At 40.8% G+C, this 14763-nt stretch overlaps 1 protein-coding gene across 1 annotated transcript in view; it reads left to right on the top strand.

The window, feature by feature from the left end:
* NDUFS4 (NADH:ubiquinone oxidoreductase subunit S4) overlaps positions 1-11845 on the top strand; it is a 123455-nt gene extending 111610 nt beyond the window's left edge. Inside the window, exons 3-5 of the mRNA XM_018563320.1 lie at positions 429-601; positions 8076-8149; positions 11625-11845. Of these exons, the coding sequence (XP_018418822.1) occupies positions 429-601; positions 8076-8149; positions 11625-11728 (351 nt within the window). The 3' untranslated portion in view covers positions 11729-11845. The remainder of the gene's footprint in view (positions 1-428; positions 602-8075; positions 8150-11624) is intronic.
* The last annotated feature ends 2918 nt before the right edge of the window (positions 11846-14763 follow it).

Below are 14763 nucleotides of genomic sequence, written 5' to 3'. Positions count from 1 at the left end.
CACACTGCTCTGCAAAAACACAGATTAGAAATGGGCCAAGTGCTCCATGTATTTGGTCCCCTGTGGAGGGGGGTTGAAACATTTTATTTCTAGTGATACTACTTTAATGCATTCAAGAACTGAATGTATTTTTCAACCCCTGCGTCTGTAATCCTGGTCTGCCAACTGCAACAGATTTATTGCTGTAGATACTTTTTTTTGTTATTACCTTGCTGTGGGAATATGTAATAAATGTCCACCTCTGTGCTCTTAGAATGTTTGCCCAGGCAGAGAAATAACGGAACAGCTACAGTAGGATCATCATTTCCTATATTAAAATCGTAACTGGAGCTCATGCAGGAGCTATGGAATGGGTTACAGGTGGATATTTCCTTTAAATATGATGCACAGGTCTCAGTCTATAAAATATTTTCTGTCTTTTTTTGTAGGATATCAGCACATTGACTGGCTTTCCAGAGGAACAAGTCAAAACGAGAAAAGTCCGCATTCATGTTCCAGCTCGCAACGCCATGCAGTCTGGTGTACAGAACACAAAGAAGTGGAAGCTAGACTTTGATACCCGGGAACGCTGGGAAAACCCCTTAATGGGTTGGGCATCAACGTAAGTAATAAACTATTATTACAAAACAGGAACATTTCACCTGTGCACATATAGCACAAAAGCTAATGTGTGTGTGCTGTCATGCACTTTGATGCGTTGCTTTAACACATTGCAGTTTTCAGGTGGGTTTTTTATTTATTTACTGCCATAAAATTATGCCTGCACCATTTTATCACAATGCACACCAACACAGTGCATTGACGTGACCCGATCTTTTATATTTTACCAAAAAACTGGGTAATAATAAATGTTAAAAAAACCTTTTTTTCCCAAAATTTTCTGTAATTTTTCCGAATTATAGTAAAAAATAAAGCCCTATCTGTCCCCAAAAAATGGTATAAAATTAATTTCAGTACAGCGTTGCATGACGGAATAAACATCAGTCAAAGTACCGCAGCGCTGAATACTGAAAAATGGCCTGGCCAGGAAGGGGGTCTAAACACCTGGTCTTGAAGTGGTTAAAAATAGCCCCTGTACTGTACAAAGCAAGGCTTTTTGCCTGTGTTGGGACTGCAAGTGAACCAGCCCTACAACCCCCATCAGTTTTGTTTTTTTGCTGTCTCTGTCCCATTGCCGAGATTTCTGAATGGTTTACCCATCTTTCAAGCACAAGTCAGATGAAGTTGTTTACTTCACAACTTGTTTTAGGAGTCATACATATCAAGCAGCAGCCATGCAATTTCTGATTTTATTGCCTCTTTTAATGTACCCTTAGCAGTAGTATAGTGTTGTGCTGTGTTAGCCATCAATGAATGAGGAAAGTTTGGAGTTTAAATGATACCCTTTAATTTAAGTTATTAATGATGCAAGCATTTGGGATGCTTTCAGGATATGTATAAAGGCTGAAGGAGGGACCTAAGGCATCTTAAAAGCTTGCATCTTCAATACCTTGTGTTATGTCTCGTTCACACCTAGGCGTATTGCATATGCGCGTCTGTCGCGCGTTTCCGAAGGCTACTTGGCTGTAGCCCAATGGAAACGCGCAACAAAACGGCCCAAAGTAGTACCTGTACCTTTTCAGGCGTGGGCCGTTTTGTAGTGCGTTAGGGACGGGCGGAAATACGCCAAGGTGGGAACGAGACCATTGAATACAATGGGATTTATATTTTTGAGCGTTTTGTAGAGCGTTCGTCGAGCGTAGAACGCGCTACAAAACGCTCAGGTGTGAACGAGGGCTTAGTGTGGTGGAACTCTGCAATAAGACTACTGCATCCACACTAGGAGCAAGGGTCCCTCTCTGCAGCTGATTGGTGGGTGTTGTCCACCTGTTTTAAAGTTTGGTTTCAGTGGAATCAACAGAAATGTGGAGACTGAGGCCTTTTTTTTATGTGTAGCGCGTTCGTCGTTTTCATACGTAGGCGCACCCGGCGTGTGTTTACGTGGCGACGCGCGTGCACGTGGGGAATTTTTAATTTATTTTATTATTAGATTTATTTTAATTTAAAAAAACTTTTACTTTGACTGCTATTGCATAGGGGGGCTTACAAGCCCCCCATGTGATAGCAGATGGTGGTGACAGGTACTCTTTAAGGTGATGCTGGGGTCCAAAAGACCCCAAGTGTCACCTTTACACTGGAAATAAGCTATTGAAGTGCAGATCGCACTTCAATAGCTTATAGCTGGGCTCCAGGAGCCCAGAACTGACAGCCCAGGGATCGGAAGTGATGCAATCTGCATCGCTCCCGGTCCCATAGAATGGGGAGGGGATCGATGAACGGAAGTTCGTCTACCTCCTCCCCAGCTCCCCGCGGACACCAAGGAAGCCGGTCCCGGGCCCGTAGGAGGGGGCAACATAGCCAGGGAAGCGCGGGGGTGGGGGGGCGGCCCCTTCTACGGGACACAGAAGCGATCTGGCGACAGGTAAGTCGCCAGAATTGCTTCTGTTGTAAAGCCGACAGAGTCTGTTTAAACACCCCCGATGCTGGCGACGTACACTGTAAGTCGTCAGTCACGAAGGGGTTAAAGATCATAAACGTCGGAAAAGGTAACCGCTATATGTGGAAATGCAGAAACATTTGGAAGGCATGTGGTGTTTTTAGATTAGTGTTTTAGTCCGGAGAATAGTGCGTATCAGCGACTTTTGTCAGATTACGGAGGAGTAACTCCATGATGTGGTTTTGAAAAAGGCTTCACTTCAATCGGCCAGTTTCACATCTAGTTTATTAGAAGTAAGCACAATTACAAGAACACAATTGTCAATAATTATCTTGAAGATTCACTACAGAGAGAATTTACTTTATTGTGCACGTTTACAATATTCAATTACATTATTTCAATGTGTAGTCATATTAAAGAATTGCATTAGCCTCACTTTTAGAGCCCATTCACACCGGAACTGTAGGGTTGCAATGCAATCCGTTTTTCAACAGATTCTAATGGAAGGGCACCGAAAAAATAAATGGGGGCTAGTTCACACCGCTCCGTTCTGTTGCGTTATGTTGTTGCTCTGAAAAAAAGTAGAACATGCACTACTTTTTTTTTCTGTGCAACCCGGTATGAATTAGCCCTCTTCACACCCATTCATTTTTCGGTGCCCTTCCTTAGTATCTGTTGAAAAACAGAAAGCAACGGATCAGAAGGAAAGGAGAGACGCCGGCCACTCACAGTGCTCTCCTCCGCTGGAGCTTGGCCACCTGTGACAGTTTCTCTCCTCCCCGCTGGGACACAGAGCAGCATCCAGCGGGAAGGAGAGAATGGATGCACCGCTATTTCGGGCAGAAAATGGCACTTTTGACAAAAGTGCCATTTTCGGCCGATATGTTTCAGCGTCAAATATATTGGTGCATCACTAATAATAAGTATTAACTATATCATATATACATCTAAGTGAACATTGTGTTATTAAACATGATACATCCAAAAACAAAGTAGCATTCAATAGTTTGTTAAAAAGTTCATCGGATCCTCAGTACAAGATGTCTATCTCAAAAAAAGCGAGACAAATTTCATCCAATGCAAAGTGTCTGTCTGTGATCCACATCTGCAGTGTATGCCACGCAGTTTAGAAAGTGAATCCTCTACCTTATGCTTCTTACCTCAATAGTTGAACCCAGTAGTTTAATTACCTCAGGTCTGCACACCTATGTTCACCATAAGGCCCTGTTCACTCTGAGCGATTTATCGCGCGGTAATTCCCGCAATATCGCGGCTATTTACCGCGCGATATCGCTCTCCAATGCATGGCAATGGGGCAAAGGGTCCTGCTGTCGCGGGTCGTGCGTCGCTACAGCAGGACCCTTTTTGGAGTGGATTTAGCCCCGATTCTAGCTTGCTCAATGCAAGCATTTGCACGATATCGCGCAAAATGCAAATCGCACGACAAATGCGCGATTTGCGAATCGTCAAGTGTGAATGGGGCCTAATGGTTAAGTTACGATCTGCTTGGATGCCCTCTGTGTGGAGCGCTCTATCATTACTAGTCTGGGTGTCCATGGGAAGAGGGACGCTCTTCTTAAGGGGAAATGTTAATTTATGTTTCCCTGACAATAATAACGATTTTTGCGTATTAAAAAGGAAATCCGTCTCCGAACTGTGTATACCCCTGAAGAAGTCAATTAGACATAACTCGTAGGGCAGAGTTCATATGATGTCACCACGGAATGTGAAGCAGAGAGATCTGTAAGATACAGGAGTGCTCTCTAGCTAAATGATTATTGTAACTCCGGAACCGCCATTCAATGCAGTTTCTAAGTGCGCCAGTATTGCCACACAAATACCATAACCTTAAGTGACCATTTTTTTAGATCTATTTAAATAAATCCTAAATTATTTATTTCATACACATGCATGCTTGAGATAGAGTACCCCACCACCCGCTTTGTTCTCAGCATCATGCAGATGCCAAGTGTGTGCACTCTGCATACCCAATAGGCAGCATACACAAAATTGCTAGGAGAGAGGGAAAGCAGTTTTTGACAAAAGAATGACAGTCTCTTCTACCAGAAAACACTATCCACTAGCAGTATTGTTCTGAGACTTAGGCTCCACTTTAAAATAAACAAAGTTGACCACTGTGGTTTCTCTCATCCCAAGCATTTTTAATCTGTAGTCTAATATTCCCAATCCTGGGTCCTCATGCCGAGGGAAGGTCAATCTGCATTCCACATTTGACAGCTAGAAGCATGTTAGTTAGTAATCACTCCTATCCTCACTACCGAAGAACAATCAAAAGCTGTGACATGGTGATCACATGAAGTTTGATCACAAATCTACCCAGGTTCCAGGTGTCAAGCTATTTGTGTGCACCCACTTTGCACACAGACCTTGTTTTAGTCTGTAATCTGACTTTTCTATCTGTTTGTCAAGCTACTCTCCAAAAAAAACTGAGGAGGGTATTTATTGTGCCAAAAGGGCCTGAAAAATCCGCTCGTCGTGACGAGAGGACAGTGGAGCCCGACGAGCAGCTTCCCGGGCCGGCCGTTGTAATTACACTACCGGCCGGGAGCTTTACATTCGACGGCTTGCATTAGCAGCTGTCACTGCCGTTGACGGTCCCTAGGTCCGCTGTGCCCGCTGCGGACCAGCACGGCTCTGTGACAGGAGATCAAAGGGAGTTCAGTATACGGGCTCCCTTTTTGATCTCCTCTCAGTCCCTGAATGCAGGAAGTGATGTAGATTGCATCACTTCCTGCATTCTGTGTCACTCTCCAGCTACAGAAGCTGATGAAGCAGATCTCTGCTTCATTAGCTTCTCTGGGGGGTCCCTAGGTGACATTAGGGGTCTTGGAGACCCCGCATGTCTCCATAAAGAGGACCTGTCATGTAAATTGGCTATTACACAGGGGGCTTCTTATCCCCCCCATGTGATAGCAATAAAGCTGTGTAAAAAAAAAAAAAAAAATACTAAAATGAAAGTATCATAAAAAAAATAAAGCATAAAAAAATGTAAAAAGAAAACATTTTTTTAAAGTCACCCCCCCACATACACACGCAGATATGCGTCCGGTGCGCCTACATGCAAAAACGACGATTGCGCCTATTGTGCCGCACATGTTAAATATCGCCGCAAATGTAGTGCTTATAAAGAAGGTAAATTGCTGTACAGGAGTCTTGGTAAAGCACAAAGCTTGTCAATTTTTCTTTAAAAGCTCAAATTCAAATCCTTGAAAAAGGATAAAAAGGATGAACATATTTTGCATTTTCAAATAGTAAATGGGCCCTTAAAGGCATTCTATATTTACAGGTTATACCTACAGGTGTGTAAATGTCAGTTTTGTGTGGACCTTCTGTGTCGCAGTAGAACGGGTCTCTGTACATGGCCTTTTGCAAAGAGGTCTAGATTTTACTGGATAACACCCCGTCTGGTAATGAGCAAAAACCTTTAGAGGTCAGGGATGGCAATGTTGATGTTGAATGTAATGAGAGACATTGGACAAGGAGCAGGTGGCATTCAGGTAGCGTTATGTCAGAGGTCAAACAAAGCAATGGGCAGGCAAGCAATAGGATAAGGCCCCTTTCACATGGACTGATCAGGAGAGAGATCCCCTCCTGATCACAGCAGTACGGAGTGGATGTCACCGATTTGACATCCGTGTCAGTATAATTTTTCCTCCATCTTGTGATGGAGGAAAAAACTACATTTACTGTATCCAGTGCCAGTCTATGGGGAATCGCATCTAAATGGACATGTGTACGTTTACATCAGATTATCCCGGTCCGGCGAAACAGAACACTGTTTCTTTTGTTGTTCCGGACCCGGTCGCAGACGGAGCTAACTGGTGTAAACGGACACCCGTCCATTTACACATGGCTGCACATAGACTAACATTGGGCATCTGACCGAAGTTGCCATGTGAAAGGGACCTGACAGGTAGAGTTGTAACTGAAGTAGAAGTGCTTACATTCAGAAGGACCAGCAGACAAATGTATCTCTTCTATGACGCATTACACTGAACAAAATTAGTTTTAGGCGCCTGGTCAGAGGCACACTGGGCATATATGCTTTGCAGTTCCCTGTTTAGGCCAGCAGGTGGTGTCTGTCCAAGAAGCAGCATAGTAACCTATAGCAGTGATTTTCTCAACTGATCTCCCCAGAAAAACTGAAATCTTTGTGCCCTAGAAGGCTCCTAATTAGTTCTCATCTGTTATGTTTGCAGTTATTGCATCCGTTTACATTATTTCGATTTTCTGGCAGATATCACATTTAAAGAACAAGACTAAACTCAAGAATAAAAATGTAATACATTTTGCAGCTTACCATTCCTTAGTTGTTTTGGCTGCATTTGTTTTCATTTTCAGCAAGTACAAAAGCTTTCTTTTCTTGCCAGAAATGCAGTGTCCTTGTCACTTCCTGTAAGTTGACCTGTAAGCATTGAACTTGTTTTTCGTTTGCTTAAATTACTAATCCTATCACCTCCCATGCTGCAAAGGATTACATTTTGTAGTTTAGATGCGAGCATGTGTCCATGAGACTCTTAGAGAAGGAAAAAAAAACAGAAATTGGTTGGACTCCATGCCAGAAAGAGATCATTGGTGAAACCGCATTTGGACATACAGTATATTCTTTACTGGCCATGTATATGTGTATTATGTTACTGCCTGCCTGTCTTTGTTTGTGTTGTCTTCACCTGATTTGAGGCAGGTTGTTCTTTATGGACTTTTATTTTCTTTGTTGTAAAAGATTTCATTCCTCATAACATAGACCTCTCCCATTCATGCCCAATTTTATCATTATTTTGTGTACATTAACCCAAACATAGTACATATGGAAATGACTTGAGTGTGGGAAACTTTGTTACAGAAGATTAACTGTGTTATGTTGTTATAATAAACATTGGAGGGCATAATCAAGGTTTGCCTTCTCCACCTCACCTTTATTGAGCCCCTTCTTTATGTCTACCAACAGGTTGACAGCTGCTTGCCTATATTTATTGTGTAGTGTGGCCAGACTTTTGTGTTTGGGTTTTTTTTACCTAGATACCAGACAGCGCTACTTAGACTGGCTAGTGAGACTTTTTTCATAGATAATAAATATTTCTGTGCCTCATACCTGCCTCCGAAAACATCCCTCAGCTTTAGTATAAGAGACCTCAGAAAAGGCCATGAGGCCCACAGCCTGGCAGAGCAGAAAGAGTATTAAATAAGGACTTGCCGTAAAATCTTTTATATTCTTTAAAGTCCACTGAGGGGCACAGGTCACACCCCCTCTGTGTTGTTGCTTCATGTACTGCTTGCTCACAAGACTGAGGCATGGCTGTTGGATGTGGGGCTTTACAAGGTCTAGCTTAACTTTTTTCGTTTGCCAGTATCAAAACCTCTAAGGCGGCAGTATAACCCAAATGTTTAAAAATTACTATCCTCCTGTGTCCCTAATAGACTTCAAAAATATATATTTTACGGTAAGCACAAACATCTTTTTATCTCTTAGCACTAAATCATATACAGCTCTCCATTTTAGCATTTGAAGAGCTTAAGTCTGTGTTAGTAGACATAGTTAACTTTTCTGTCTGATCATATTTTATTTCTTTTTTTGCAGTGCTGATCCTTTGTCAAACATGGTCCTGTCATTCACCTCCAGAGAAGATGCCATTGCCTTTGCTGAAAAGAATGGTATGTAGCATTTCTCAGCTGTAGGTGTGGTCAGTTTTTAAGTTTAGTTTATTTTCTGCATACTTGGCTTACATTCTCTCAGTTGTGGAATATTGCGCTTTTTCAGTATATTTAGAGACCATTTATATAATTTTTTTTAAATTTACAAATATAACTTTGGACTTGGCAAGAGAAGCTCTGTCAATTTTCATGAATGAAGGCCTTTTGTTTTTTTTAATTGGAGTGGTCGGCACTTGCCATAGCAATTGGGTGGGGCGTTGATAGAAAGTTTTTATATAGTCTGAGCAGAGTCTGAATGCTGTTATGTTCTGTTATTGAAACATGAAGGTTATTCAGATACTATTTACAAGATTTGCCTTAGTCATATTAAAAATGAGTACACCCCATGGAAGCTGTTGCCCTTTTTACCATATTTGTTATGGCAAACATTAGATCTTCATTTAAAAAGGGCATACAGATAAAGGTTATATACTTGTCATTCCAGAAAATATATCAATAGATGTAATGTTGCACTTTAAAGTAATAAAACCTTTGGCCTCAGATCTTGCTATTGCTCCCTTTAGGAGAATTTACTTGTAGGTGTTTTGCTTAACTGCCCCCTGGTAGCTGACATTGACTGTGTTTGTTATCAGTTGCAAATGGTTGAGTCCTTTTTTTTTCTTTTTCCGACATACTTTGGGAATTAGTGTGCTTCAGATCTTTATATTGTTGAAAGATCAATTTAATGTTTAACATTCAGACATATGGCCTCACATTCTTATTAGAAAACTTATGTTATGATGGAGAATTCATAGTTGGCTTCATGACTGCAAGCTGTGTAGGCCCCAAGGCAGCAAAGTAACTCCAAGCCGTAACATTTCCAAAACTCAGGCTTCACAGTTGGTTTGAGGTTCTTCTATTGAAACACTCTCTTCAGTTTTCGCCTAACATGTCTACTGTTAGTGTAGTCAAACAACTCTATCTTTAATTCATTAAGCTACAGCACACTGTTCCAGAATGCCTGATCTTTGCCTATACGTTCACTAGAAAAATGGTGGTGTAAAAGGCTGCTGGAATGTTCTTTTTGGTCAGTAAAGGTTTTGTTTTCTGGGACAAGTCCCATGCAGGCTTACTTGGTGCAATCTTTTTCTGATTGTAGATGCATGCACTTTGACACTAGCTGTTGCACGAGTTAACTACAGATCCTGCAGTGAAATTTCAGGTTTCTAAGAGTTTTCCCTTAGCATCAAACTGTGACCGCTCTGAATTAATTTGCTTGGCCAGCCAGTCCTAAACAAATTAGCAGCCATTCAAAATGCATGCATTTGTAGATTATTACAATGGGATGATTGATTTCAAATTATCTATTTAAATTCCTTGTCAGATAGGTACCCGCAACCTTCTTTCTGAAGGCCTTATAAAGCTATTTTGATGTTGGCATCAGAACATCACACACGTCAATAGCAAAGACAGCACTAGACCCTAGATATGAGGTTTAAATACGACATGGTGGGGAATGTGGGGGTTTTCTTTTCTATTAGACAAATCTGCATTTTTGTTATTTAGATTAGGAGAATGAATGTACCATGCACATTTTATCTGTTATTTATTCAAGTATATTGACTTTATTTGTGTGCACTATTTCAATGAATAGTGAATAATTGCCGCCTGTTCAAAAAGTCAACAATTTACATGGGATGTACTTACATTTTCACATGACTGTATTTTATTTTTCTTATTTTAGGCATGAAATCTAAAATTAGAGATTAAAACATTGCGCAAATAGGGATGTTCAGATTCCAAGTACCGTCCTCGGTACAAGTACAGATACTATTCCAGCTCCAAGACTAGACTAGAGAAAAACTCAAAAGTTAGGAGGCAGATGTAATTTGTAAGGAGCACACGGAGCATCCCTGTTTTAACGTATGATTTCTTTAGAAATATATATTAGGGAGGCACCAATAACATTTTTTTTCATGTACAAGTACTGATACTTGTCCAAGTTCTCACAGATACAAGTACTGGTACGTGTTTTTTTTATTGTCATGTGGCAGTTTTTCTAAAACAATACAGACTAATGATTTCAGGACAGTGGTGGAGCGTCAGACCCAGGTCCCAGCTGCAGACGCTGCAACCCCGGTAGTTCTCATGAAAATGCCAGGTATCGGCACTGGTATCTGAACATCCCTACTCACAATAACACACTACCAAGTAGGGAATGATGAGTAGATTCTGACAATTACACTACATTCTTAGCAACCAATCCACTGTTAGTCCCCTTGTATGATTGACTATCAATGGCTCCTTCTGGAGTAAGTGCATCTAAAGAAAATTTCTTAACACCTAAGGAGACGCTGGAGCCATAAACTGCTCCAAGACTTTTAATAAAGGATCAGGGATACCACAGTTGAAGTAATTTAAACATTCTACTTCTAATATTGAGACTAAGCTACATTAAAGCGAGGCTTCATATATCAAGTTATGGGTGTTGACTGAGCATGTTGGCAATCAGTAGGAGAAGGTTGACTGAAGGGCAGCCAGTAAGAGAGGGTGCACCTGTGCCAATTTATGCATACATTTATACATTAACAGGCATTTAAAGCAAACAGAAATGCTCAATATAAGTTTATGTATAGCTGAAACCTCTTTTGTTTTGGATAATGTAGGAAAGGATTTTTTTTTTGCTTCTTGTGTCCCTGCTAGGTAGATTCACACTCTTTTGTCCTGGTATTCAATGTAACAAAGACATTTTATACAAAATCCTACATAGAAACAGAGCTTCCAGCCACTATACTGGGACTTTGGGAGGCATACGAATTGATACTTTGTCAACTCTGCATTAAAGTGGAGCTTTACACTCAAAAATCACATTCTTCCAATGCATCCCTCTATGTATGATGATTAATAATAACACAGACATGTCAGGTGTAAAATGCTGTGATTATGAAATACTTACACTTGCAGAGCATTCACTGCCTGCTTTGAAAGGGCAGCCATTTTCCTCACCTGGGATGATGTTCATGGTCACATGTCCTAGTCACATGTGCCAGAAATCCAGGAAATAAAAGGAGAGCTAGTAAACATGGCCACTGTCAGAAGACTGTGGAAGAAAATACAAAGCCGGCAATTATCTAGAAGCATGTGTTTGTAGATTGTGATTACTAAACATTTCCCAAGGTGTATTTGTTGTTGTTGTAAAGATATGAGTAAAGGTCCGCTTTAAGTGCACTTGTTTAGTTCTCCTCCGTGTAGGAAATAGAAAAACCTCTTTCAAGTCTTTTATGTACCATTTATATTTCATCACAGTAAGCAGCTTATATGTTTATGTATGTTATTCATGTATATAAATGTTCTCTTTGATGGTAGATAGAACCGCCAAGCCACATACACTAACAGACCATTTTCAAAAATGTCACTTACTGCTAATTTTCTATGTTTAGCTTATGTGCTTCTTATGTTTACATATAATCATACTACAGTATATATATTTTTATAGGATGGAGTTATGAGGTTGATGAGAGGAGGATTCCGAAACCAAAATCCAAGTCTTATGGTTCAAACTTTTCTTGGAACAAGCGGACCCGGGTATCCACGAAATGAATTGTTATTGGCCGTCTGTAAGTCTGACTCTGAGCAAAGTCAGCTGTGCTATATTTATAGAACAAGTATAATACAACTCTTAATCTCATAATAAATATGACCTTTAAACTACAAACACATCTTGTGGTGTCTATTTAAAATGTTTTTGAAGTTTCAAATTGAGCCTTTGATAAATGTATCTATATATAGAGGAGGTTTAGGGAGTTCATACCTCTAGGAAACGCCTGAGCGCCAAGTCCGGTAATAGCCGAATCCAAATCAGCTGCAGCATTCAGTAAAGTCGCAGTATTTACAGGGACGTTCAGTAATCCATCAATGGAAATTCCTGCTTTGTTCTAGCTCTGGTACATTGGTCTGCATCCCTATCTATTTCTTTTCTTACTCTGTTCTCCCTGTAAATGTGGCCTTAGTGCTGTCCTTGTGGTTGACTCAGACTGCTCCCTGTAAGTTGTTAATTTGGGAGTATACATCCCCACTACAGCATGTTACTACGTGTTTATAGTATGTCTTTTATTTCTGCTTCCCTTCCTCCTTCCAGTCCTGTACTTACCTTCTTGACTCCCTCCCACATTCTTGATTTCCCTCTTTCTTAGTTCCCACAGGTATTTCCCTAGCTGAAGGGTTCGTTACAGGTCTCCTCAGCAGTAAAGCTCATACAAACACAGATGATCAAAAATACGCATTAGCAGCGCTGCAGGGACACACATTTTTGATGTTGCATCCTGTGGATGGAACCACAGCACACAACAGGGAAGCACAGGAATCCAACAGAAGTGATGGATTCTGAAAATCCTAGCTGTTCTTCTAGCTGTACAAGGTAGTGGAGATTTGGATTCATCGGCAGGGGTACTAGTTAGTATATGGGCCACTTGTCAGTGGATCAAATGCAGGTTAGGAGAGATCAGTTGTAGGTTTAATGCATCTACAGTGAATCCAGATTAATCTCAGAATTGTGTCACACTAATGTCAAAAGCATGTCACATATGCAAAGCCCTTTGACACAGGCCCTTAAACATGTATTTTGGAGGGATACTGTTGTTAGGTTACATGTACAGAGTCCATCACATTCTGATCCTAATATGGAACTCAAAGTCCCACTCAGTTTCCTCTACAAGTAGATGGCCACAACAATTCAAGGAGGATGAGTGTCCACTGCTCTAATATTAAGATGGTCCACATTATTAAGACAAGTCTATAGGTATACCAAGCGATGTCCTCTTTCTAAAATGGTTTCAAAACAGGGTTGAAACAAGCATGCAGCAAGTGAAGCTGAAACTGCTGATTTGTCTTTTTCAGATGTCCATACTTATTCTAAATCATTAAAACTTCATTAACCCAGTTGGTCAAAGTGAATGTATACATTTTCTTTATCATGTTCAGCACTAAAAATACATAAAAAAATAATAATATTTAATTCATTAGATAATTATGAACTATAACTTTACCATGTGTAGACATCCAAAGGCCTGGAGACTTGCTGCTGGGCACTGCCATCTTGGATATGATGTTAACAGACTCAGAGCTGTCATTCGAAGGGCATTCAACAGTATTCCATTCTGTTCCTCCCCTGGCAGCAGCATAAAAGTTTTTAAAAAGCTGGGACCGCACAGAAGAGGAGAGGGCAATGATGTGCAAGGTGGTAGCGGGCTGTGCTAGGAAATTGGCTCTCCTGGAGTAGTCAAATGTTCTAACAATCTCCAGAAAAAAGTCACACTCCTAGCGCTCAGTGGACCTAACCTGGACTCTCTTCCATAATCTTCAGACACTTTCGGAGAGGTGCCGCCCACAAGACTACTGGGATATATCCTTCTAGAACATGCAAAAACACAAACACAGAAGACAGTGCCTTCTCCTCGTGTAATAACGTTTATCAAGATCAAAACTTGAAAAGTAAAACTACTCACATGTGCAAAGTGGAAATGGGCGATGTACATTAAGACAACCAAGACAAAGGAGAGAAGGCGCTGTCTTCTGTGTTTGTGTTTTTAAATGTTCTAGCAATTTTAAAGGCATATTACAAGTGATTGAAGAAATAATTGATCGTAAGTAGAACACTGCAAGTAAGCATTTAAAATACTTGATTTTACCTGCAATTTGAGGGCTTGTGCACACATTGCACATATAATGCGTTAAGCTATGTTGGGATGAATATGAGGATTGTTGTGTGTTGCCATTCATGTTGCTCCCCAACACAAATCTACAGATGCTTCTGCCTGCCAATTACCTTTTTGCTTCAATACTTTCTGTTCCTTACCTAGAACAAGTATACTAATAAAGATATCTCACTCTACTCTGACTTAACAGATGTGCATGCTTATTCTAGGTCATAGTGAACCTGGTTGGTAAGGCTGCATTCACACTGGAACTCCTGCAGCAGGAATCCCAGATGTCCCATTTAGATGCGGCCACTATACCAGTTTAAGTTAATGACCGGGTGACAGTGACAATATCTGTAAGCGGCAGTCCGCAGGTAGTTGTATGTGATTTGATTATATGCAGTTTGGAGAATAGATCACTGTCCCTGGATGGGGGATAGATGCGTCGAGGGGCAGTGATCAATTCCAAACCACATATAATTGTATTGCATACGATTACAAGTGGACTGCCGCTTACAGATGCAACTGCTATCACATAGGCATTAACTTGAACAACTACAGTGGCCGCATCTAAATGGTACATCTGGGATTCCTGCCGCAGGACTCCTTAGGTTCCTGCATCAGGAATTCAAAATTGGTATTTATGAATGAGGCCTTCATGTACTATCCAGACATCTTTAGAAGGGGCATTTGCAGTTGTGTCTCAGGAAAGTTTGGCTCTGTTGTGGCCTTGACCTGTGTGAGCGGACACACATGAACATGGAATAATTTTTTCCAGGAATATCCTGCTTTTTATTAAGTAAAAGGTTGCAGCTGATTTCACAAGGGACTGTTCATTTCATTTGCTGAAAGCTTATCAGGGTGCAGAAAGATTTCCCTCATCAAATCCAGTGACAGGTGCACTGGTGTTTATAAAACAGATATAAATATATGCAGAAT

The sequence above is a fragment of the Nanorana parkeri genome, unplaced genomic scaffold (genome assembly GCF_000935625.1).
Source record: "Nanorana parkeri isolate BGI_ZX_2015 unplaced genomic scaffold, ASM93562v1 scaffold653, whole genome shotgun sequence".
Taxonomy (NCBI): Eukaryota; Metazoa; Chordata; class Amphibia; order Anura; family Dicroglossidae; genus Nanorana; species Nanorana parkeri.
This window is presented reverse-complemented; position numbering and strand designations above follow the sequence as displayed.